The sequence below is a fragment of the Ambystoma mexicanum genome, chromosome 12, assembly GCF_040938575.1.
Source record: "Ambystoma mexicanum isolate Mex_15411 chromosome 12, UKY_AmexF1_1, whole genome shotgun sequence".
NCBI lineage: Eukaryota > Metazoa > Chordata > Amphibia > Caudata > Ambystomatidae > Ambystoma > Ambystoma mexicanum.
In genome coordinates this window covers 1,137,839,394-1,137,866,291 of record NC_090936.1, presented here as the reverse complement: position 1 = coordinate 1,137,866,291, position 26,898 = coordinate 1,137,839,394, and the positions used below count along the sequence as shown (strand labels likewise).

The window sequence follows — 26,898 nt, the reverse complement described above, 5'->3', positions numbered from 1 at the left end:
CACTGAACACTACCGTTTTCAGGTCATAAATTCTTGTGAGGTCTGACTCCGTGTCTAACATTTTGAGAAGGGCAGTAGTCCTCCCACACTGAAAGAGAAAACCCCAGAGTGGCGAATCGACAAAACACGGGACACATGAGGTATGGTTTTCAACTTGATTTATTAGTTATCGTGAGTTGGTTGGGATAAACCTCTACAGGGAATAAGCGTTTATCTATAATTAAACAGTTCCTCTCTGGAAACTACTAATGTGCCATTTATTGGGTTGGCGTGCTAGAAAGTGTCAGGATCTTCACTTAAACAGCGATTTTCGTCTCGATGAGGTTCTCCACGCTCAAGTGTCCCGGATATTCTGCACAGCACGCTTCTTTCTGTGAATTTGTATACAGGGCTAACACTTGTGTATAGGCGCATTATAAATGTCATATCATATAGCACCCATACGCTTTTCGATTCTCCGTCTCAAGTATCTTGCTCCTTGCTGTTTCTTTACTCCATTCACAGAACCTAGCACCCAGTCGCTTCTTTGACATAATTTAGCTTCACAGAGATATAGCTTGCAAAGATCACTGTTTTTAATTCAACCATGAGGAAAGTCCATAGGCCTCATTACAAGTTTGGCGGTCTGGAAACAGTGCTCGCCCACCAGGTCTGACTCTGGCAGACAGAATGGCACCCGCCAGCAGACTTTCTGGGAAGCACCGGCACCATTATTAAAGGGGCCAGCGCTTCTGTGGTCCCCATTGTCGTGGAGTCCTTTTGGACTCCACGGGAATGGGGATTAACAGAATTGCTGGTGCCGGATTTACCGGACAACAGGGGCTGCAATGCCCTGGTTAATCTGGCAAGTCCGGCGGCAGTAATTCACTACGGGTCCGGTGGCAGCCTGCCGGTTTTACCGGCACCGCTACTGCCGGACTCATAATGAGGCCCCATATCTTTGTGTTCCAGGGATATTGCGCCCCAGTTTATACCCAAAGGATATAGTGCCCCTCCTATTATACTACGATTGTCCTCTGCGTAAAACATAGTGTATCAGTTTAGGATTAAAGGGAGAATTACTTCCCTTTTTGTGCTTCTGCATGAAGAAGCTTTCTGTTGAGTTGTGTCCTATTGAAAAGCCGCACTTGGAAGCGAATAGTATGGGAATGGTACAAACGAGTGCTTTTCTTGCACTTCTGTCATAAAATTGGTGATGTAGGTTGGCAGGAAATTAGCAATATTAAGAGCTGTGCAGCAAAGCTATTCATGCAACACCAGAAGGGAGAGACCATCATTTGGAAGCTCAATGTTGGACACGGCTCTCCATAATCTTGAAGCGATCCTTGAGCCTGCTGTGATGAATCGTATGGATCCCTCACTGTAACCCCGCCTATAGTATTCCTGCCCTTGGGGTTGGTGTACTGCAGGAGGATTACATGGGAGGAGACTGGGCACAGGGAAGCAAAGGGATCCGGTGGGATGAGACCCTGTATCCTTCTTTGAAAGGGAATCACCTTTCATATATACCAAAACAGACCATGGCTTATTGGCATTACAATGTATATGATCCCGATTTTAAGGTGAGAAATATGGGCCAATGGGATGTAACCTCTTTAAACATCCCATTTAAGGAGGAACCTGTTACACCGAATGTGATTGAACATCCCCCTTACTCCCAAAGGCATGGAGAAAGGACATCTGTAAATGGTGGCTTGAGTGCACCATCTTTCCCTACTTTGATTTAACATGATCAAGTACTTTTTAGAACTATGTTGTTTACAGACTTTAGAGTCAAGAATGGTAAATTACTATTTATAACTGATTTTGTTGCTTGGGACTCCCATAATCTCAGGAGTACAGGAACTAAGAAGAGGGCTGAAGAGCAGTAAAGACCCTAAGGTCAGGCAATGAGGCTTAACAGCCCACACCAGGGTGCAGGCCAGAAGGAGCAGTCGTGGTGGGAGAAGTAGTAGCAGTTGTACCAGCAGAGGTACTTGCTGGGGCAGAAGGAGGTGGCAGAAGAAAACATGTTGCTGGTGAAATCCACAGAAGTGGGAGGAAAAAAGGGACGTCAGGATTTACCATCCACCTTTTCCAGTTTGCAATCCTGAGTCCTTTTTTCCCAAAGTCTGGATTGCAGAGGTTGGGAAGCGTGAAGTCTGAAAGCTTTCCCACATGTGAACGTGGTGAGCCAAACTCTGTGCCTGTGGTGTGGAGCTGAAGGCAGCTTGCCGAGATGAGCGTGCCCGGTAAAGAAAACACCTGTTGGTAGAAGCCCTGCAGTCTGTGGCAGAGGCTGTGGAGCCAGTGAGTGTTGCAGCGCGTTCCCAAGCCTTCAGGCACTGCAGGTGGGCAACTGTAACCAGTTGCTTTTCACTCGCAAAGGAGTGAAATTTAATAAAGCTGACCAGAGCGTGTCACAGTGAAGTGCAACAGTTGTAGCACTCGTGTATGAACGAATACGCTGTAGAAGAAAGTTTAAAGCGAATGCATTTTTTCATACAGCTCTAACAATGTTAAGACTGGTTGCGTGCACTTAAAGGTGACTTTAAAACAAATACCAAGCCTCGGTAAAGACCTGACAACATTGTATCTTGTTACCCAAGTATTAAACCTATAAAGTGAACAAGAATGAATGAACAAGCATTACCTCATGCCAAGAGGTGAACAAGTATTGCCCTCAGCTAAAAGAGACAGCAATAACTGTTACTTTGAGTAATAACCATTACTACCAGAGGTAAGGGGGCTGATACCACATCTTTAAAGGTAGAGCTTGAATATGAACGACTATGGTGTTGGAGACCCAGCTATTGGCCAAGACATTATATGGTCAAAGGTAATAGAGGTTGAATTGGAAGATACTGGGTTGGTGGCTGAACAAAAGACAAGACTGTTTAAAAGTTGCCCTAGATGGAAGGTGGTGTTTCAATGGACGCAAAGACATCACTTGTCCAGCTGAGCTGAAAGGGCATTGGTGAAATTCTGGTCTTCATTATGACGTTGTACACAAATGTTAAGAACGGTTTAAAGTGGAAGAAGGTGTTGAGCTTAAACACAGAGTGTGGGGAACACACTTGAAGTAGTTAAGTCTGGCAGGAGAGTGGACCAGACAGAGGCAGAGGTAGAAGACGAAGTGCAACACCCCAGTGAAATTTGAAGCGGTTACATTTCATGGTGCCTGGAGAAAAGCACTGTGGGTAAATAGCCACATGCTTCATAGTGCCGAATGAAGAGAACCAAGAGCGGAGATGTTGGAGCTGTGGTGTTTCATGGTGTCAAGAGAAAACACTGTGCTGTGAAGCAAACCTTGTGCATCATGGTGCCAAGGATGGAGCACTGTGATAGTTCTCAGTCAAGAAGTTATATTTTTGCATAGCATTATTTTTTCATTATAATGTCTATGGTTAATAAAACAGCCTTTTGCATATAAACCATCACCTTAGTTACAAAACAGTTATAACAACCATTAATAATCACTCATAAAAATATCACATTTAAAATCCTCATCCAACAGTTCATATACTACACATTCATGTTGTTATTCATTAGTAATTACATATCCAGGTTACTTTATTCAAATAAATATAAAAAACGAGATTTCAAGTTACTATGCACAGACCCACTTGGTGTCGGGAATCTACCTCCACGCTTATTCTATAGACTTGGCCCTGTCACTATTTGCATTTTGTGAGTTTGCATTAATAACCTGTCTTGTTTGCGCTCTGAGACGTGCATAGCAGCTGCAGAAATCCCAAACGACTCTGCAGCCAGAATCATAGACCAAAACTTATCTGTTGCAATACTACCTGGCCATGTGCAAATGCACTCCTAGCCCTTGAAGTTAAGGTAATTTGCCGTCTCACATGACATCAAAATATGCCTACTAGTTTTTATAGATCTGGCACAAACACACTTTTTTCACGTGGTAGGTTGTGCCAGATGCCAGTATGTTCCAAAACCGGCAAAATATTTAATCGCAGGTACATGCTGAAGCATCTTAGGGTGTAAGAACATGCATTAGTCATGTAACTGCACAGCTTATGATATTCGAAGCATTGTTTAGCATACTCCTCCTAACGAGGTTTGTTCTCTAGTATACCAATAGATCTCAGCCGGTCCCCTTCCTGTGACCTGATCTTTAGTTTGTATAAATATAAGCCACTATCTACTGCCTCTGTCGGGGGCAGGCCAATATTCTCCACATAGTCTTGTATAGAGTCGGCCAATTCTAGATGTGCTTTATTACCCATTTGGTAATATACATGTCCTTTCGACATAGAAAGTATGCAGCACTAACCTGGTTTATTTTTAATAGTCACTTACTACAAGTTAGTTTCCTGATGGTTTATAAGAACGTAGTGCCGAGTTCCATTCTCAAGGCAGCCACACGAACCGTCGTGGGTGAGTTCAAAAGTGACCCAAGTATTTTTCCTTCTAATTTGTCTAACCAACGCACATGATTTTCAAGAACAGTTTCCAAGCCATATAATATACATGGTACAATTTCTTTGGGATACACTTCCAAAAGTCCCTCTACTGACTCTCCACCAACTCTCTTGATGAATCCCCTCGATGCCAGCTATGGTCACATATCTTTAGCTTTAATATAGGCATAGTATTGTGAGGATGTAGGAGCGCTGTAAAATGGGAGCCCAAGGAAGATGTAGGTATTAACCCGCGCTTTTTAAATGATCAACATCGCTGTTTAGATAAACAGCCCCAACCATAGATGTTCCTCTGTTCATTTCTGTTTGATAGTTGTCAAATGCGCCTGAATACAGTTGAGTTTGTCTGGTGCGCATTATAAATGATCAAAATCTCTCCAAATTTGTATCATTAAAATGCCATCTAAACCTGGTAGTGTGTCGACCTTTACTCCGTATATGAGTAACTTTGGTCTTTACAAGATTGATCTTCAAGCGGTTCTCGTCTGCAAACTGGGCCAGATTGTCAATGGCTCTTTGTAGGCCAAGACGCGTGTGCGGTCAAGCACGTGGTGGAAAGATCTGTGTTGTACTTAATTTCTCCCCCATGTCAGCCACATAGAAGTTAAATCACTGCAGCGCAAGAACGCACCCCTGTTTTAAACCCCTATTAGTGCTCATGGGAGAGGAGATATCCCCATCTTGCCAAATGGCGGATCGGAACAGTTGTATCAGTTTATAGGGCCTTGACCAAATACAGCAAGTGTTTGTCAATACCCTATCTTTCTAATTTTGACCACAAGTTGTCGGTCGACACAATCAAATGCTGTCTAATAATCTGCGAAACATATGAAAATATCGCCATCGGTCCCACTCAGCACATTAGCGGCTAACAAACGTAAGGCCCACATAGCCTGTATGGTAGAATAGCCCTTCCTAAATCCTAGCTGTTGGGGTTTTAACGCGTGTTTGTTGCTGGCCCATACGTAGCATTACGAGAGAAGCAGTACGTTTAGGTTTAAAGAACTTATTGAATTCTGTCTCCTGGAGGAGAAGGATCTTCTCTGGGTTGAACTGTGAAGTGTTGGACGTTTCATTCAATCCAAATAGACTTTACCCGGAACTGTGTTGGAACTCTATTTCAACCTTGGATTTCCTTATTGCTTTTTGTTGTACCTGACTTTGACTTAAAACCTGGGGAAGGGGAATTCACTCAGGTTATGCACATTACAGTCCAATGTGTTACAAGTGTTTTACTTACAAATACCTACAAATTGCCATTTACTTTTTTGTTTGTTATTCTATAGGTATGACGGCCAAAAATGTTTTGTTAGTGTTTTTCCTTAGTTGGTTTAGACAGGGAAACCCCATAACAGTAGTGCAAGATGGAGGTTGGATTTCTAATTTTGGTTTAAGAAAATGCCATTGTTTGAAAAACCCTTGAAAGTTTGTCTGTCTCACATTTCTGACCCCTCACACTGCATGCCAGAGCTTTCAATCGGGCCTTACTCGGGTCTAGCCTGTTGTGGAGAGGTACACGTTGAAATCATTTCAGAACATCATGTCGAATCTTTGGACCAACAGCTCATTGTGAATGGCACGTTTGCTGCTACAATAGGAGACCAATTCAAACTCTCTGAAAGGGGTCTCGAGTTTCTTAACACGCCCCTTTTATTTGTTGTGTTGGCCTTTGTTTCAGTGCTATTTTGAGAAGATTTGTAAATGAGGCAGGGGGTTATAACTTGAAGCTGGTCTTGACAAAGAGGTGGTGGGTGAAGGAGATTAGATCTGGGTAGACCTTCTTAAGAGCTTTGTGGTTCCCAGTTTGTAGGTCGTCAAAGTAGACTGCTTGGAGGTGGACTACGCTAGATTACATCAGGAATGTTGAGACTGAAGTTGGCAGTAACTTCCATTAGTGCAGGCTAGTCTTCTAGTGCAAAGGGGTGGGAGAATATATGGCAGTGTAAACCATTTGTGATGTCATCTAATGTCCAGAGGTTTGATTAAAGGGTCAAGTTATATTTGAGTGCAGGGTGGAGCGCTTTGGAAAATGTACATACCTCTCACTATCTCCCCCCTCCCCCCATTCCCCTCTTCTGACTCTTGCTGCAAAGGAAGACACGCTCATGGCCTCTGTTGCGGTGTAGAATTTATTTTCAAAGTTTGACCTGCTTCCAAGTTCAGATTCAGTGATCTCACCAATACATACAGCCTTTCCCTTACCTTAGTATGCCTGCTAAATGCATGTATTTCCTAGAATCCTTAGTCCAGCAAAGGCTTGCTTATTATTCACCTGTATATCGCACCATTATCTAGTTCCAGATTATATGGTGGGAATTAAGATGGGTGGTTTAAAGCCTTGGTGCCCCGTGGTGTACAAAGAGGGATGAGGGGGGTGGGTAGGTAATGGGGTTATTTGATCTGTATTGTGAAGCTAAAAGTCTGCCATCCTCTCCATGAAAATTCAAGTTTGTTTTGAATCATTGTTTGTGCTTCTCCATATCTAAATATGTGCATCAGTCGCGAGTGATCTGAGATGATCACTCTTATTGATTGCGGGGCCATTATTACTTTGGGACGATGCAGATGATAGAAATCGGATCATATAGCCAACTTTACTTTCTTTGGATACCGGTTATTGGGTTTGTGCACACATCTGTTGTGGGCACCTAGGAAAGGGTTACTTTTCAAACACCCACACTGCTTTTAGGCACTAAAGGGTAGACTGTAGTTCTTTGTGACTTGTGATGCCTTCAAAAATCAGCAAGAGTTTACAAAATAATCGCCATTTTTGTCCTTTAAAAATCTAAACCTTTAAGGAGACCTATGTTGAGATTTGATGCAAAATGTTATAACTTACAAATGCCAATAAAATATGATTTTCAAAAAATCAAAACCAAGGCAAACATTCATGGCCATCTGCTTTCCTCCACAGATTCGGATGCAGAACAGGATGCTGCAACCCGGGCTGCCCAGGAACGAGCCGAGATAGTGGCCAAGTACGATAAAGTAAGTGCCGCTCTGGATGAACTGCTTGACTAACACAACATATGGTGCTGCCCTTCCAAGCCCCACGTTTGTCTTTAGTGGGCACCGATTAAATGTTTTCTCTTTTGCAGATTTATTTTTAAAGTTGTTTGAAATAGGATTAAGTTAAGGGAACCTTCGTTTCTTTTTTGTTGGCAAATTCCCCTGCTCGTTTTGCAACCTGATTAACAAAGTATACTTTTTTATAGCAACTTAAAAGCCACTGCTCCAGATAAGATTTTGAGGTGGGAGTATTTTACTCCATATTTTTTAGACTTTGAGAGCGAATGTGATTTTAAGAGTAAAAATGACTTTTCTCCTTTGAAAGAGAGTACAATGTATGCGACATCCAGCCGACGTGTGCAAAAACTGTATGGAAATCATTACTATGTGGCAGCTTTCTGCATTGTGACAGAATACACCTTTCATTATTTCTCTAAGGTCTGGCAATTCCGTCTCTCCAGTATATATTTAAATGTTGAAAACACAAAAACCTAGCCAATTACATAGTAAAGCAAGCATGATTTGTATTGTGTGTTTTGAGGTTCGGTAGAATTGTCCTTTGATGCTTAATGACATTTCCTGGAGCTATTACTACCTAATGGTATGCCAATGTTATGATACAACAGTGCAGAGAGGCAAGGGCTCCATGCCCATTCTATATCTATATCTAATCTCAAGGTCAAATGGTTATTCATATAGCGCTTATCACAATTATCACCAAACCGAAGTATGTACTCCTTTAGCGACCTTGAAAGAATGAAAGGCTGAGCCTTGCCGGGATTCGAACCTGCAACCTACAGATCACGCACAGATCGCAATGAGTGCTCAGCTGGCTGAGCCATCTTATTGGCTAACATCCTTCAGAGGTTGTTAACGGAGTATCGACTAAGGTATAATAATCACAGTGCCCACATGTTGGACGAACCATGTATGAAGCACTACATAAAGTTAATACCTATCTGGAGTATCACAGGGACATGTTTTTCTGAGTTTCTATTTCAATTACAAATGTAACTTTGATTTGTTTGTTTTTGAACCGCACTAGCACTTCTTGTAGTGTTATGTTTTAACGTTGTAGTCTTGAAGATTTGAGAGGCTAGAACACCTGTGATTGGTGTAATGACAATCCACTCACCCTTGAGAAAAAACTCTGCTGCCACTGACCATTTCTAGTAATGTGCCCCACTGACTGCAAGGTTGAATGGATGTGAACTAGACCGTGCATAGTCATCATTTTACACACTGTTTTTATAATTGGAGTGTAAATTAAATTATAAGTGTACAAATTATGTGCATCCGAATGATTATGCACACAGCACAAGAACTCTGAAAAATACAATTGTGCAATACTGGTTTGCTTACACTAGGGAAAAAAAACATACTTTGTTACACAATATTAATTCTCAATTGCAACTTAGTTTTCACTTTTATTAATTTTACAATCCTAAAATGCTAGGAAAATAAATATGCACAGTGCTTCTGTTTGCTCCATGAGCTTCAACAGAGCAGAAACTGAATGGAAAGCAACCATTCCTTTTATCACAGTGTGCCCTTTCTTTCTATGTTATGTTTCAGAATCTTTTATTCATGGTTTGCAATTACATCCATGCAGATAAAAATCAAAAGAAGCCTTCTAGTTTCTGTCAAGTAACCAGACCTTTGCACTGCGCTCTAAACCTGTGTGTAGATGTACACAGGAAAATAATAAAGATGTCGTATTTGCAAGATTTTCATGCATAAAAGGGCCTATTACGCACCTTATCTGGAGGCCGGCTATCGGCAATAATATAAAGGATTCGGTTTAATAGTGAACATTTTCCACTAGTCATTAAAAAATAGGGTATGTTATGCATTGTGTATGAAAGTCTGATGAAAAAAGTTTAATTTATTTTAATACTGTTGTGTTTCAATAGAGGAGATGAGCCTTCCAATTGCTTGGATATACATCCAGAGATCATTTAGTCTTGTGGCCAGGTTAAAGGGTGGGATAGCCATTAATAGGTTTGATGCATTTTTAAAGGTAGGTCTGAAGATTAAAGCATTTGTGTTCAATGCGTGGTCCAAATATTTGGCTTACCTGTACAGTGATTGGCTTCTAAAACCAAAAGAAATGATGGGTGGAAGGTTTCGAATTATTCTGAACCACTGGCATTGCTCTGGGCAACCTTCCACACCACCGTTTATTAGCCTGTCTGCGCCATTACAAAAGGGGTCCAGCCCATATGCAAATCAGTCAGGTACTGCCACCAATGGGAGCAGCCCTGCCAAACTGCTAAGCCAGGTCCCCTCAGCACCAAAGCACAAGCAACCAGACATGTTTCGGCCTTGTTGGGCCTCCTCAGTAAGGTGCAGCTTGGTTCGCTTTGTCCCAGCGAGCAAGGGACATTCGCTGCAGGCCTGCCCCTTCTGAAGTTATGTTTCATAGTACAACCTTCTGCCCAGTAATTGGTTATTTGTGGCAGCTGTTGTGGAATGAAGTTTCTTTCTCCTCATCCACAAATTCTTCAGTGGCTCAGATGATCAACTCGAAGATTATATGGGCAGAAAAGTGTACCAGACTTTAGCCCACCGTATTAGCCAAAGAATGCCCTTACGGGGGGGCATGCAACAAAAAGTTGGACCTGTCTGAAGACAAAGAATCATCTTACGTGCACGAATAGCAGAAGTTAAGTTGGTCGCAAATGACCAGGAGTCTTCTCTTCACCAATATCGACACAGCAGCCAGAAGGAATTGTCTGTTCTGACATGTGCCAATATGCCTTTCTGGTTTGCCAAATACAATGTAGACATGTAGGTCATAGTCCTAGCTCTTCCATCTGATGGCCTGGATCTTTTCACCTGCAAACAGACTACACACTAATGAAAAGAGAATATCAGTGCAGACTACTATTCATTGGTGTTGCTAGCAAAGAATCTTCCTAAACCCATTTGAGATCTTTCTCATAAGCCACAATACAAGTTGAAGTGCTTTCAGGCATTTTGTGGCTTCTAATACAAGAAGTATGGAATGCATGAGGCATCTCCATGTTCTAATAGACTAAAGAAATGTGGACCTACCACAAGTGATTATTTTTAGTACACCAGCAGCAATAATCCCAACCAGTGACTACCACGTCAGGGACCATCATTCCCCTGTGGTATGCTGTATACAATATCACCTTCAGGATTGGACGTGTCTATACATAAAAATGTGGCTTTTATATTGCGTTTCGTACTGCAGTCCAGCCTCTTATCGTGTGGCTGGGTATTGAACCCATGCTGCTCAGAGTTGCCTTGTTTCCAAGACAAGTGTGTTGCCCCTGAGCTATCCTCCTGGACCCCTTGTCATCACTTCTTCCTCCTCCCCCGACATATGCCACATTTCTTTATCCTTTCTTTATGCCCCCTCCCCCGCTTCTCCGCAGAAACAACCAGGATTGAGTTTCTCTTGAATGGTGCATAATCGTACACAGATCAGTGCCATTGAGGAGGCCCATTGAGTGACTATAGGGTGGAATAAGTTTCTTAGCTGTGATGGTTCTGCACAGGCAAAGCTAGTCTTGCCTGCATACAGTGCCATCTTGGACTTTTCCCGAATGTTTATCTCCTCCACCCCCATAGGGAGGTTCAAGATAACACCCCTGAAGATGTGGTTTGACTTGATTCCGGGAGACTGGATTTCCATGATTGATCTGCAGAATGACCGTCTGCATGCCCCTGTTTGACCTCGTTGCCAATCTTTGTTTATCCCTTGGAGCAGGCACGTTCCAGTAGAGTTCCTACAAGCTAATGATGATGGGGGAAGCACGCTCATTTAGATGACTATCTCCTTTGGGTTGACTGCTCTCAAGGTTCATTCCTCCCTAGAGGTTGAATTGTTCTCTTGGGGATGCGTTTTAACAAAACGAAGTCTGTGCAGCTACCTTGTGAGAGTCCGACGGACATGAGACTACAGCATGTCTTGCGGGATGCCAGAGGGCAGAGAACGTCAAGAAGACCACTTCATTTATTTTCTCCACGGTAACCGAACCATGTCTTCGTCTTTCAGCACCTTTTGGGTCTCATGGTCGCTTAGAAGCCCCTCGGGCAGGATTTAAGATCCCTTGGTTACACTTGGCCCTGGCAAGGTGTTGGCATCTGTTGACTCATTTCTGCACGTGAGATCCAGATCTCAGTGTCTGAAAGCAGTTATCCACTGATGTTCGCAGGATTCCAACGTACTGGTGGGTTGCCTATTTTTAGGACCCAATTACCATTGCGGCCTTAATGCTCAGTGGCGGAGTCTGCAGTAAAGACTAGCAGTACAAATACCCCTGCAACACGTGTGAACTGTCTCCCAGATCTCACTTTTCCAACTGCCACAAGTGGAACTAGTCTCATTGCATGCACATACTTCCCCGATGGCACTCTTTGATTCACACACACCTGCACACATGGCAACATGCTTTCCATTAGGAGCGGACGCACCACCCTGCTTTTTCTTTTTTTCTTCTCATGGCCCTGCACACACACTATAATTGAGGCCCATGTCGGAATACAAACACAGTGGACACTGTTTCAATTGCTCTTTCGTGCTTCTTTCCAAACCTGCCTGCCTGTGCTCGACCTGGAGACCCCTCTGGGGCCTTCATATGCAATGGCTGTCCATGTTCTCCTGGCACCAACCGCAGCAAATAACTTGCCATGGCAATACAACATAACATCCTCAAGCGTAGTTCCTACCTTTGCTTATATTGGAGCATCTCCCCATAGACTGGCCCCTGATGTTTTTATCAAGCTTGTCCCCAAAGTTGCAAGACCAATCCAATTGTCCTAACGCTGTAGCATAGTCTTTGTCACATTCCTCCTGTTCTTGCCCCTTATTTATTTGTTTGCTTGTTAGGCGCATATACAGCAAGTAAATACTGTTTCAAAGCGCCCACAGAGCAACAGGGAGGGAACATCGGGGATGCGAAACATTAAAATACATACAAATATTAAATACAGTGGGGGAGGGAGGATGAACCTACTATGCCTTCAGTGTTCAGAACTTGCAAGTGCAGAAGGGAGGGGGGAATGGGACTAAGTGCTGGGGTGCTCGTGGGTGAACAGGTGAAGTGCAATGTATGGTAAGTGCGAGCCTCCAGAATGGAGGGTGTGCCGAGGCAAGTGCTGAGGATACACAGAAGCTGGGGGCGATTCAGTGTGTGAGGTCAGGGCCCCGAGGATGCACGAAGGACCCTGGATACCAAAAAAGCAACCGGGACATTAGCACAGGAGAGAGGGTAGGAGGAGGTAAAGAGAAGGTCTTGCGGATCTTCTGGAATTTGAGAAAGTCCTGCTCAAGATGAAGAGGGAAGGGCAGGCTGTTCCAAAGAAGGGAGCCAGCTGTGGAAAGCGATCAATGCCAAATAAGTACCTCTTCAGAATGGTGTTTTTTCAAAGTCCTTTATTGTGTGAGGTTCCAGGTAGTCTTCACTGAGATCTGGCTGACTTTCATAAATGTTTTGGCCCTCATTGCCCGGTCATTGTTCAGCGTTGAAATTATGGCTGCATATTGCTGTGACTCAATGAGAATTTCCATTGATCTCCCTTTAACGGGAACATTTACTTACTAGTAAAACATTGGTCTAAAGCAATAATTCAACACAAAAAGATGAAGTAATAAAAGTAACACTGCAACCTAATCTAATATTTGGGGATAACCTGTCTTTTCCTCGGTACACATATGGTAGACATTTTCAGTCCGGTTCAGGCTGTTCTTTGTCTTAGATCAACGCTGTCCCTGAAGTAAAAGAATGCATTGACTGCCAACCTGTTTCCCTTTGAGACAGGGCCTGCCTGTGTTCTGCTCTTTCCAAGAAATTAAAGAGCGCAGGTGCTCTGTCCGTTTCACATGGAGCGGCATTAGTACGCCTCAATTTTAGAGGTTGTGGTGGTCGTGTGTGACGCAGGGGAGACTGTGTCTTTTTCTTAGTAGCTGCTGGAGAAAGCTGCCTAGACAGATTATGCTAGGCCTCACACAGTGCTCGTGCAGCTGTTTAGGACGGTGGAGGGTCACCTGTGCAGGGCCTTCGCAACAGATCCCTGGATTGCTTCCTCTTGTGCATTGCCTGATGGCTGCCTTGTATATACTGCACCTTCATTGATTCCTCTTGTGCATTGATGCCTGCCAAAACCTATGCTTGACCTCACTTCTACAGAGTAGGGTGTATGGGATTGGGCCAACTCAAAAGTGTTCAAAGGTAATGTGACAAATGAGTGCTTCTGCAGATCCCTTCCCCCAGGTTCAAGGCACTCGGGTATATAAAGTTCCACAAGTTCTCAGGATTCACTTAGCAAAGGTTTACAATACCTTTTCCTTGTCAGGATTCACCTTTTCAATGGGTCTTAGTCTGCCCTCGCCCCCAAGTTAGACCCCCTAGTTGTTCTCCAACTTACAAATGTTCAACTGGTTCAATGATATATATTTGGGGCCAAGGATGGGCTTTGGGGTGTCAATTAGTCGGGTACCGTTTTTGCATGCAAAATTTGTATTCTTTGATGAATGATCCGATCTCTCTTCTGGCTGAAATTATGTAAGCTTTCTCTCTGCTGTTTACTTTTATGCACATTAAGAAAACCTTCATTATCATGTATGGTGCATGTATAGTAGAATTGAGTAGGTCGGTAGTGATCGGAGCTTGCTCTCTTTCAATATATGTGCCTAACGACACCATAAAGCAGGGATGGCGTTCCTCTTTGTGCATTCAGGTCTGCGTTAGTCCGTTTGCTCATAGGATGTTAACCTATTGCTTAGCTGTCCCCCACAATGTCACTGCCAGATTCCCCTTCTTTCTGCTTCCTGGTCAGTGTCTGTCCCAACCAGTGGGCTTCGTTTGCAGCAAGCGTGTTACATCTTGAGAAGGGACTAGTGAACGAGAATTCACCATGGATGACCTCAACAGGGTTTAGTGAATCCTGTTCATGGTGAAACAAACATAAGAAATAATCCGTTGATCAGTTGAATGTGTATTTTAAGGATTAGTGCCAGTAAAATAAAGTTCAGTATTTAACTGCACGCAACTACACTTCACAAACAAGATTGCTCATTACATAGTGTAGAGCTGAAGGAACCAGTTTGCAATTGAAAACAAAATACTTTTCCCTCTGGATATGGCATGCCAGCTGTGTTTCCTACTCAAAGGGCCCCACTCCTAACCCTACCCAGCCTTACATTGCATGCGATCCACATGGATAAGTTGGAGCTTCTCTGCTGTTAAGGAACAGCATACGTTTTCCTGTCTGGTCAGGAAAAGGGGGCCCATGCTCTTGGGCAGAAGAGGAGCCTTCCTTGCTGTTGCTCTGTGCAGTATCCACCACATAGCACATGAAAAAAACACCCCTGCACTCTTCCCAGATATTCATAACGCATATTGTGATATTGTACCCTGACCCAGTTCACGCTATTGTGTCTTGGCCAACATCGTGACGACCTTTGATCATTTATTTGTCATTTCAGGGACGAGATGGTGCGAAGATTGAACCTTGGGAGGACGCAGACTACCTTGTTTACAAAGTTACCGATCGATTTGGCTTCCTACAGTAAGACCTTTTTGTTTGAGAAATACAATGACAAAAAACGTGATAATGCACGGGGGTTGCGCTTCATTGGAGGCACAATGTTCTGATATTGATTTGTTTATTTTTCATGAACCAAGTATGAGAGTCGAATACAATTTACTGAATACCTATTTAGATGGTCTTGCACTTTGCTTTCAATTTTTAAATCCCCATCCCTTTTTAGAGCACGTGATTGAAATTGATCTGTGGTGTGGAGTACAGTAGTTTCAACCGGTTGCTTGCCGATCACACCTGCACACCTTGCTTTCAAAGTGCAACAATGCTGTGAAATGCATTGGTTCTTCAAGTGTAAAACTGAGGAAAGAGTTTTGTATGTATATTTTGGGAAAGTCGTCACATATACTTAAAATGATTATATGCACTAGTCTCCTCTTTAACTAATGGGCCAATTCACCTCCTCTCACCCAAGAACTCGAACATTGATGGTGTATTTTGAAACATCAACCTTTCCATTTTGTTTTCATGGCAGGGCCCTTCAGCAAGCACCGCAGTCACTGAAGATTAGACCAATCTGAGAGTCATATGACCTCTGTATTGACTTGAGTATAAAGATCTGTTTTATTGCCACCGTTGTCGTAGCCTTAGCTGACCACATATTCTCACCTTCAGCCAGTACTGGCCTTTAGGCTGGCAGCACGTTTGAATCTGGGACTTGTAGTTTCTTTTTCGCCGTTTCAAGTATGCTCGTGCAAGTCCCAGAATGCGCTGGTTCACTCAAAATGGAGGTCCGGAGGAAGGGAACTTTTAGGAGCCCAGCTGACAGCTATGGGCGTATCTTGGGTGGCCTTTCATAATCGAACAGCCTTCCCGTAGGGAGATTTTGTCACGTTGCCATTGTTTGAGTCCTATATTTTTCTATTCTGCACACCTGGAGTTTTCTGGGACACATCCATTTTTTTTCGAAATTGGATTGTATATTTTTTATAAAGTAATTCACAAACGCGAAAGCTTTTATTCTGTGGTGCACATTTCATTGGTGCGTTACTTGTCATTTGTATAGCACACCCGCTATTCATATGACATGGATGGCATTGTTTAATGACATTCCATGCCAAACATTTTGTCTAAGTAAGATGCATGGTGACAATGCTGTGGTTGTGCTGAATTCCTGGTAGCGGTTGTTGGTGTAAAACAATCAAATACGCAGAATACGGGCCTATAAAGCACAGCCAAAAATCCATAGGTTAAGCTATGGAATTCTTAATAGCAGCTGTTATAATTCAAATAAAACGCCAAAAATATAGCTGAGAATATCCATTTAGCAAATTGATCGTTCTAGAGGTTGCGCTGCTGAATACTTGGCAGTAGGTGTCTGTATCGTACACCCAAGAGGCAGTGATGCCGAACATCTAAGGCTATATAGCTGGGAAATATTATTTTATTTTGCAAGGCTCTAGTACCAGTCTTTTGGCCAGCACCAGATGTAGCATTGTACTGTACCTGCTGTCAATGTGGTTACGTTTGGAACCTTTTCACTTGCAGTTATCTTCAAAAGATACATGAAACTGTTAAGAGTACCACCCAGCTTGTGCTTGCGCTGTGGCGTATCTAGCCCGTGCTTGTGCTGTGGCGTACCCAGCCCGTGCTTGTACTGTGAAGTACCCAACCTATGTACTGTGAGGGTTTACAAGAACGGCTTGAACACCGTGCTGGCATGTTTCTTAACAAGTCTTTATTCATTCAATATAAAAGGGTTTGGGAAAACTGCCTCTCTATCCCTACCGCTCAGAGGGGTTTCCCTGCCTCAAAGGAATACCAGGGAAACTGTCAGGAAGTCCAAATCAAAACTAGCACTGTCATGTCCTAAACCTATCGCTACCCCTAACACTAATGGTTCACGAAAAAGCTGTGCAAGGATAGTCTTTAAATAACTGAAAAGTAGCGCTCCTGATGTTCTTGGGCAATTAGACAAAAATAAAATATTAATCATGTTCTCAAAAAGGAGGTTTTGGTGGTTTCTTGGTTTATTTGCCCCTGGTGAAATTCCCTCTGTCGCCTGTACTTAATTCCAAGATGCCAAGGGAGATCAATCCTCTTCCCCCTGGTCTTTTCCATCCTTCAGTTGTAACTAACAACTGTATAGGTTTCTGTGGGTGTGTGACAGACTTTGCTTCCATTCCCGGCCAAGTATGGCCTGTATGATTTTTACCTTGTACTGTGATGAGGAAGAGTTGGTTCTTTTCCAGCTTGGGTTCACTCTCCTGCCCAAGACTGTTCGGGGTATGACATGTTGGGGAGTTATGTTGCAGTGGGGGTCTGTGTGTTGCAGCACTTTCTGTCTTCTCAGGTTTGCTTCAGTTCCTTCCTGAGTATTTCATCATCTGATCCACCCTCCTGCACTCTCCGTGTGGACCGTACCTTATATTTCTTCTCGCTGTGGTCGGTCAGCTATATCTGCGATACGGGTCGGAAATGCTCTTCTCTCTTCCCCTGCTGCCGCCAAACACACCATGTGGCAAACTTCTCTTGCTTGCAACCAAGTATCTGCGCTGCTCAGTCCTTTCAGAAAGTCTGACAGACTATTTGTTCTTCCACCGTGATACAATGTTTCCCTGGCTTCTTCTACTTCCACAACCACTTCCACTGCTACTTCTCGTGCATCCATAGTGCGTCATCTCTTTTGTACGGTGCCGGTCCTGTATTTGTGGGAGACTAGAGCGGGCACTCTAGTGCCCATGTTTTCCTCCTTCATCAATGCTATGTTCCCTTGTCCCAGTATTCTTATGAGGGATGTATATTTTTATGCTGTAAGCGCACATTTTCTTGAGTGTCCTAAGGGTTTGAAAGTATTGAAGTGTTATTATCAGGTTCTTTCTTTTCCAAAACATTGTATTCAGGGTTGCTTACTTTCATTTCTTCCAGGAAACTGTTTGCTAAATTGTAGTACAACAGTCTTTTGGTAGCTATGTAGCTATGGTAGCTATGTACACAGTGAGGATGGCTTTGATGGAGTGCACCCTCAGTCGCGGGCCTTACAAGTTTTGCCTGGCCAAAAAACTCCCCAACTATGTCTGGCTCACTTGAAACAAAGGGACATCTCTTCACTGGTGAACCTTAAAGCGCCTGGAGGCTGCATGGCTCCCTGCCACCTTAGACTACAATGCTTTTAGGTCTGGTGTGCTGCCAAGTCATTTCTGAGTAGAGCTGATACAAGCTGCTCTGATAGTCAGTAGCCTTCCATCTCCCAGAGCAGCACTCTTACCCATTTTCATCCTGCCTGTTACTCTTCATAACAGGAGGAAGCAACCAAGGGGACTCTTGACAGACACCTCACAAGACCATGGTACCTCTCTGACTGCAACTTCACCTCATCGTGGGCTTTCTTGTGAGATAGGTGCTAGGCAATAGCATGGTGCGTTCACCTTCTCGGGGGGCGTGGGGTTGGAATGTGGATGTAGGACAGCCTTATTCTAAGCGCCAATGGGCAAAATTTGGAAAGCAGGTCTCCTCTCATTCCCCGGAACCTTTTCTCCTCCCAGGTGATCCTCCTGCAGAACACCCTCTTCAAGGTCAGGATCAGAAAGCGTCTGTCTTTCCCTGGCGACCAGGGAGGATATTTTAGCCAAGGAATTAGTGTGTAGTCCGTAGGATTCATCACAATATACACAGCCTGTCCACAGCTGGCATGTGCTCAGTGTTGAATCGTGAATGATACCAATCAGATGTGGCTTTCATAACTATGAGAAATACTGGTTCTATGTCACTTCCACTTTTTGAAAGCCGCACATAAAAGACTGATTTATTTCAGTCGATTTTGTGCAGCTCTCAAAAAAGCAGAAAAAGCACATTCCAGAGTTTTTAAGAATTCTTTTTTATAAAGGTTCACAGGGTACCACCCACCAAGCCCACCTTTCCTCTTTACCACCCCTCTCCTCCACTCTGCACCACATACACACACAAACACTTTAGTTTCCCACCTACATTTTCCCTTCTCAAACATGCCTTGTCTGTCTGTCTGTCTGAGACACACACACACAAACACACCACCCCCCCGTCTCTCCCCCTCCACCCTCCACCTTAACACTTCTGCGGTTCCTCCTCTGTGTCTCGCTGTTGCTGTCATCCCATGCATGCACTCGTGTGTCGCTGCGACTGGCAGTCTGATTTAGAAAGACCGCTCTGTGCGGTCTTTCTAAATCATTTTTTCTGGTGAAAAATATCAGTGTGTGCGCTATACCCACTCTGTCTGTTAGTGTTATTTTGTGTTCCAGTATTTGTTTAATAGCTGACTGGTCCAAGTTAATTGTAGGTCAGTGGCTGCATGGCTCCATAGAGACCGATATTCACCTGTCGGCCTGTCATGTGGGTTACAAGAGGGAGGAGGGATATCCTATGTAAGCCTATGCGCATTCAAAAATAGTCTTCCGTACAGGTTCCCAATCCTATAGAGATTGTGAGGTACACACTTCTTGGTGTTTATACACTGTTGTTTTATTCAAATTGTTCCACATCCATCACAGAAAAGATACATTCTTTGCTTAATGTCAGATATAGGGTGAACTTGTGCACATAGGGATTTTTAAAGTGAATTTGTGTCATTCTTAAAATATAAATAACCTGTGCTATTGTGTCGCCCTTCCTTGGACTTTTTCAAGTCATTTAATACATGGCTTTGCATTTCTAAATGATTCAAATGTTACACTTCTTTCATACATTGGTTTTATATAACACACACATTATTTGTTGGTCTCGGAAATTAGAGGTTCTGTTATAGTTAATGAACATACTTCAGTGGAATCAATGTTCTAGTCCTTCACCGTATTCGCCAAAGAAATACAAAAAGGTAGAGGGGAAAACAAGATTGGGAGAGCAGTCCTCGAGCAAGGAAGCTGAGCAGACGCTGACCTGGCTGAGCAGGAGTGGGAAAGCAGGCAGAGGAGAAGGAGCTCCTTTGTGCGCAGCCCAAATGATCCTCTGCATTGCCTAAAGCCGTCGGGAGTAGCGGAAGCCCTGTCCCACGAAGGTAGAGGGAATGGTGGCTGAAGGGAAACTGATTGGCGGGCACGCCGGTGACTGAGGAAAGCAACCTAACGCTGCCGGAGCACCAAAAGGAAGTACCGCTGCACGTAAAACGTGGACCGGAGACGAGTATGTGGGCCGAGTTGAAGGTGCTAAAGGTCCGATAGTGTTGTGGAGCAACAGGAACAAGAGTGTGAGAGGGTCTGGGACCCTGTGAGAGGACGGGAAAGTGCAGAAGGGTGCATATGCTTGGCAGGAGAGTAAACCAAGTAATTGCAACAGAACATTGCGAGTCTGGGACCTGCACCCATATGAAAGACAAAGAATAAAACATTCTGGGACCCCAAGAGATAAAGACAGTCCACGAGAGGACATGCGCTTGGCAGGAGAGTGAACCAAGCTAATATGTTCATTAATCGAGGGTCTGGGACTCGCAGCCAAAAGAGCTCGATAATGAAAAACCTGGCTTGGCAGGGAAATACACCAAGGGAGTATTTATGAGACTGGGACTTGCACCCTTATGAAGATGTAAAATACAGTGACATTTACCAGAGAAGACAGAGTCTTTAGGACCCAAAGAAGGGGAAAATAGCACCAGAAGGAATCCAGGGGAAAGGAGCAGACCCCCTAAAACCTGGGACCTTTACCTGGTAGAACATTTCTTTTGTCTTTTTGACTACCCGAGACATTGGTAACTTTTCTGTTGGTAAGAGTTATAATGAGCATTTTTGTTTTGACATCCTGACTTATTCCTTAGTTTCCTTTGAGGCAGGGAAACGCCTCTCAGCATTTAGGGATAGAGAGGCATTTTTCCTACCCCCTTATGCGTTAGTAACATTTGTATAGCCAAAGATATGCCACTTTTGTGTCCGCTTTCATTCTACACCCTTACAACATTCTTCTAAATCCCACTTAAGGGGCCAACAATGAGCATAAAAACAGTTGGAGATAAATATTATTCCAAAAACACCTTTTCAGAGCAAATGCCAGATGGAAGAAATAGGTCCTACTAGTCCGGAGCACTAACAGTCTGCGCGCTTTCCACGAATGGGCAGAAAATTCTAGAACGACATTAGAGAAGGCTTGACCAATGCCTACTCCCCCCCCCCCCCTGAGATTCGATTAAAGCATCCTATTGTGAAAAACCAGAGGATGTTTCACAGCCGAGTCTCTGGGGATCCCTTACTCAGGTTGCCAGGGAAAGGCTATCGCTTTTGGATCCCGATCCTGGGGGTGGACAAGCGAGGGAGGATCACCTGGGTAAGGGGTCCTCGGGGAGTGGGGGGGGGGAAGCACCAAATGGTGAGACATGGTATCCCCCTTTTTCCACAACCCATCTAACCCCTATCCCTGTTTATTTTATGAGAAACTAAAACTCCCATATATTCCTCTCCAACCTGTCTTGACAAAGGTATTGCACCAGTGAAGATGAGGAATGAGGACAGAAGGGTTACCTCCCCTGACTTGCATTGTCCCTGTAATAAGGCCAGGCAGAGTCAGGCGCGTAGCTCTAATAATGTACACCTGCCACTTTAGTCTCCCTGTGAAAATAAAATGTGGCGTGCACAGACACAATTTGAGCGAGGCGGGTACGTGAAGGAACAGCTCTTCTGAGGATGATGCAAACAACGCTGTGGGAGTTGGAAGGCCAACTAGCTGATCAGCAATTGAGAGAATCGAGAGAAAGCCAGGCAAGATTTCCAAGCTTTCAGGAAGCCACAAGAAATCGAAAGGCAGAACCGAGCGATCGGAGGAAAGAAACCTTCAAGGTGACAATCGGCTCGAGACCCTCCCGGGTGAACGGCAGAGTTGGGGAGGAGCAGAGGAGGCATTGGTAACTTCCTTGAGCTTCAAGGACATTATGAAAGACATTAATTAAACACAACCAGTGAGTTATCGAGCACAACAAAAGTCCAGTTGATGTTCAAGGGAAAGTGACTGTTATTTGAAAGATTAAGGTTGGGCGTGTGGTGATTAAAACACGAATGAAGAGAGCAATTGTTAAACGAAAAGGATACAAAGTAGCCGAGTGGTCCTGCGAGAGGAAGTCGCACATTCGAAGCGGAGATGAAAAGAAGGAAAGTCAAATGGAATATGTGAAATGTGAAGTACACCAAGAGGGCAAAAGTAAAATATAAAGAACTTTGGAAAAGGCCAAGAGGGCAAGTGAAATAATATAAGAACTAGAAGTACCAAGAGGCATTGGTGTTGCAAGAGAATATTGTGAATTGCAGGAATATGGAAAGAGAGGGCAAAGTGATCATGTAGAGGTCTATGTAAATGCCTTGCAGTTTCAAAAGCCTTAGCCAGTGAAAGAGATCTATGATAAAACATGGGGAAGGGAACCCCCACGAAGAATAAGACTGCCTCGATCCCGGCAGAGGGGAAGCCTGTGGGGAACTGTAAGAAATTGTGTGATAAAGTGAAACCAGACAGGCTTGAGCCCGGCAGAGGGAAGCCCTTGCAGAACTTTGAGAAATTGAGAGCATATGAACTGAGTATTGATGACGAGGCGCGTGAAGCCTAAGGAAGTGATTGAACTACCAGAAATTGAAAGCCTAAAAGATTGGACTCTTGTACTGTATCAGTAGGCCAACGTGTGCAAGACTGATAGAACTGTGGCATCCACCCATCCTTTGATTATTAAGAAACTCTCTATACCCCGTGGGGTTGAACCTGGGGAAGGGAGTTGGTGTTAAAGCCATTCTGTAATTTTATTTTGACACACTATTTTAATTTTTCTATTCCCTTAACACATTCGTTATCTAGACAAGGAGGTCAAGGTTAGGTTTTTTGAGTATAGGCCTTTTTATTTTTGACCACACTGACTTGGACGTATTTGATATTGTTTAATCATCGAGATTACACCCATTTTTGAGTTGCGGCCAGCAAGGAATTCAACCATCCCAAGCAAATTCATAAATAAAGGTTTTTGAAATGTGTATCTGTTGATCCGTTGTCTGTGTCTACTGCTCGATACTATGCCTTCCTCACTCTCAGGATCTTTGGTTGTGCATAGCCGCCCCCCCCCCATTGTGTACCATAGAAAACTGCAGATGAGTACCTATTTTAGACATTTGTTATATCTGCCAGCGTGCAATTTACCCTTTGCTGCAAACGAGACCCGTTATCTCTGCGAGTGGCCTGGTTGGTTTGTTTTTTCAATGGTCTAAATTCTTGAAGAAAAACCTACTGCACCTCCGGCGTACCACAAGGCTCGTGTGTTTTGCCCACTATGTACAACATATTTACAAAACCACTGTTCGACAGTTTGGATAATATGGGTGTCACCTACACCAACTATGCAGATAACACCCAGATCCTCATACCCCTTTCGGGCAATTACATTAAGGACACAGCTCTCGTGAATAAAATCTACCTCTTCCCTCGTGCATAGATGGCAACTCATGGCCTCTGCATGAATGGCGACAAAACCAAGCTCCTGATATTCTCGGAACCACGGCTAACCTAAAAAAGCCTAACTCTGACTACTCTACCTTGTAACATTGATGGTAACACCATTAAAATCGTAAAGGAAGTAAAAACGCTAGGTTTTTATCTTGACTCTACCTTGAGCAAACAAGTAAACTCCATGGCATCGGCAACAGCCTACACATGTAAATTAATTAGGGCCTGCAGGCCCTACCTATCCAAAACTAGCTGCATTACCTTAGCTAACACCCTCATACTCTCAAAATTGGATTACTGCAATGCCTTCTACATGGGAGCTAGCAAATATATCCTAAATAAAATTAAAACCTTCCAGAATAATGTTCAAAGAACTGCGCTAAATACTCCAAACAGAGAGCACATATCTGAGCTACGAAGGCAAAATCATTGGCTGACGATCAACGACAGCATCCTGCTCAAAACAGCTTCCTTGACTTTCAAATGCCTCAACAATGCTGCCCCACCATACCTTACTGAATGTATAGTCGGGAAATCTTCCCGCTGCCCTTCTAGGACTGCTAACTCCTTCTGCCTTCATCTACCCAGATTCAATTTAAAAAGATCTGGTGGCAGCAGCTTCCCAGTTAAGGCTGCACAAACTTGGAAATTACTCCCTCTTGCACTAAGAATTGAACAAAGTTACTTCAGTTTCAGACGTAACATTGTGAACTGGCTGAAAACTAACGATATTTAACCTCATTGCTTTCCACTTTTGCATATCAATAGTTAAGAACTTCACCGTTTGCATATACTTATTAACTTGTAACAGACTTCTAACGATAATCGTGTCGACTGTATTTATGTACTTCTCATCCTGTATGTTTCGTCTACATTGCCACTCTCCTCTTCTGTGAATACCTACGTTGGTACCTTGTACTATGCAAATCACCTTGGTATTTGCATTATGTAACCTAAGCCTAAAGTTTTCTTGTACCGCTTGCGCCCAGTTAGCTTCGGGTTCGGTGTGCCATATAAATAAAATAAACAAACAAACCTGTTGAATGTCCACATTGCCCATGAGTAAGGTTTTAGCTGAGCCAAACAGATGGTGGCATAAATAGGCATGTTAATGCTTATTTAGACTTCTATGGGTATCCGGTAATATTGTCCCCATATATAATGTCGCTATACATATAGTCACAGGGAAACGGCGTAGGCAACACTATATATGGGAACAATATATAGGGTAAATGGGAGCAGGGGTAGCTGGTGTGTCCCCTGCACACTTAAAAAAAAAATGTGGGGGTTGCAGAGTTGCCCCCCGCAGGCGCTAGTCTTGTATTGCGCCATTTTTCCGGGGACATTATCACATTTAACCCTTCTATGGACTTAATGCGCTGCAGTTGGATTGTGAAGTAGTTTGAATAAGGAACAGTTTGTGAGATGTCGATTCACATGCCACCTCCACCAAGACCTTGGTCAGTCTTATTTTATTTTCTTGCTTTTTTTGTACCCATTGATAAAACCAAAAAAATGCTGTTGGCAATATCTGCTTCGAGTTTATGTATGCTTAGTGTGGACTCTTTTTTAGTTTGCCATTTCAGTGGCATGCCTAGTGTGTGACATATCAGGTTGTGTTAAAAATCGAGCAGCGATTTCCCTGGTGGTGAATAAGGGCGAAAGGTAGTGTCGAATTGTTAAGATTGCTGGACAGGTACAGGTTTAAACCCCCTTGACATACAATGCTACCTTTAAGTTCCTAGTCCACACTCTTACTTTTTAACTATGCTGGATGCGTACCTTTTTTGCGTATGGCTACTGTAAGGGTGCAGAAGGAGGAGACGGACACACAGGTGGTATGTTAGTTGCTATAGACTTTTTTTATTTGCAATGTAAAAGAGAAAACCTACCTCTCCCTATATCTGAGAGATTTTCCGGCCTCAACTAAAACACTAATGAAACTCTCTTATCAACTTGTCCACCGTCCTGTGCCAAAATGGTCTGATCTCTGTCCCTTACATTTGTAAGTAAACTAAACCGTTGTACCAAAGTTCTTGGTCCATGGGAATGACTCCCACCTCCTGGACCGGGTGGCAAAAGTTCTGGCTGAAAGTTCTCCAGCAGGGGCAATGGCTCCCTTCCCCTGATTACAGTACTATAAAAAAAGGATGCAGATCCTTCAACTTTCTGCATCACAAAGTTCAGGATTTTCTATCCCAGCAGGAATGACTCCCTTCCCCTGGCCTTTCCTAGCAAACAAAGACCCAATTGTAACAAGGGTCTTTGACCTTGGTTTCTCTTCTTTCTCCAGAAATACTACAACACGAAAAGGGGGGTTGCAACCTTTTCTTGTGGGTGTGGGCCCCAGACCTGTTCTTCTTTATGACTTGCTTTTGGCAGACCTGGTTCACTCTCCTGCCAGGTTCTACCAAAAAGAAAACAACTTGCAGTGTGCTATCTTTCACGTTTTACTTTGGGAGTGGTTTGCAACCAACCACTGTGTCGAAGAAGATGATTCTTGATACACTTGATGTGATTTGTATTAGCCCTACCTCCAGATCCTTCCCTCCACACCTAGGGGAGTTTCCAAGACCTGCCCCCAGCAGGGGCTGGGGTAGAGAAAAGCATGTACCGGTCACTGCGCATCCATAATGAGAGCAGGCGATCAATCACCTGCAATGGGTTGCTGCTACTCATTCTTCAGCACGTGAGGGGTTTACCAATGCCACATATATTTTTATTGGTAAACCACTGCTCACACCATCCAGTAACCCTTCATGTGTGTAATAATACATATACCATTTATAACACACAGATACACAATGCATTCAGCTAGATGCCCCACTCTAAGTTCATGTTCAAATACTTATCACTCAGTAATGAACACTCAATGAATTCTTCTTACACTCTCATGTAAAAAATTAATCTTTTACTCATGAGAAATGTGTAGTAAAGGAACTTTGACAGTATTATCATCACTATACACAACAAACTTAGAATGCAAAAAGTAATTAATGAAAAATCTCTACTTCAAATCAAGGCTAAGGCTGATCAACCTTCAAGAAACCACAGTCTGCTTAAAAATCAACTACCTGCCTCACCAGGTCATGATGGGCAAACCCTCACAAATTGTGCTAGGCAATCTAGTACCTGCCTCACCAAGTCATAGTAGGCAATCTCATATCTCAATCTCATAGAGGCATCTGCCTCAAGACCGCAATACCTTTCTCAATGTGATATCATATGAAGATACTCCCTGTAGAAGGTAGGGAGCCGAGGAGGGCTGCTGAAGACTGGATGCCTGGGATTATCCACAATGTAAAGGAAAATGGGGGGAAAAGTCCAGAAATATTAAAAAGCCACCTATTTATACACCAAGATCTTTTAATCAGAAAGTATCAAAATTGGATGCAATGCTTCAAAAAAAGAATTAAATGTCCATTGGGATTAATGGTGCCAGAAAACAGCCAATCCAGCTGGTGAGCTGATTTGCCTTCAGGTAAAAACGGAATTGTGCCCCAGGAAGCTCAAA

The 26,898-nt window shown here is 43.5% G+C and overlaps 1 protein-coding gene across 2 annotated transcripts in view; it reads left to right on the top strand.

Moving 5' to 3' along the window:
- The window catches only part of USP6NL (USP6 N-terminal like), a 1,148,352-nt gene that overhangs the window by 418,717 nt on the left and 702,737 nt on the right, over positions 1 to 26,898 (top strand). For both annotated transcript variants that reach the window (XM_069629707.1, XM_069629706.1), the window contains exons 2-3: positions 7,342 to 7,415; positions 14,896 to 14,978. In XM_069629707.1, coding sequence (XP_069485808.1) covers positions 7,342 to 7,415; positions 14,896 to 14,978 — 157 coding nt within the window. The remainder of the gene's footprint in view (positions 1 to 7,341; positions 7,416 to 14,895; positions 14,979 to 26,898) is intronic.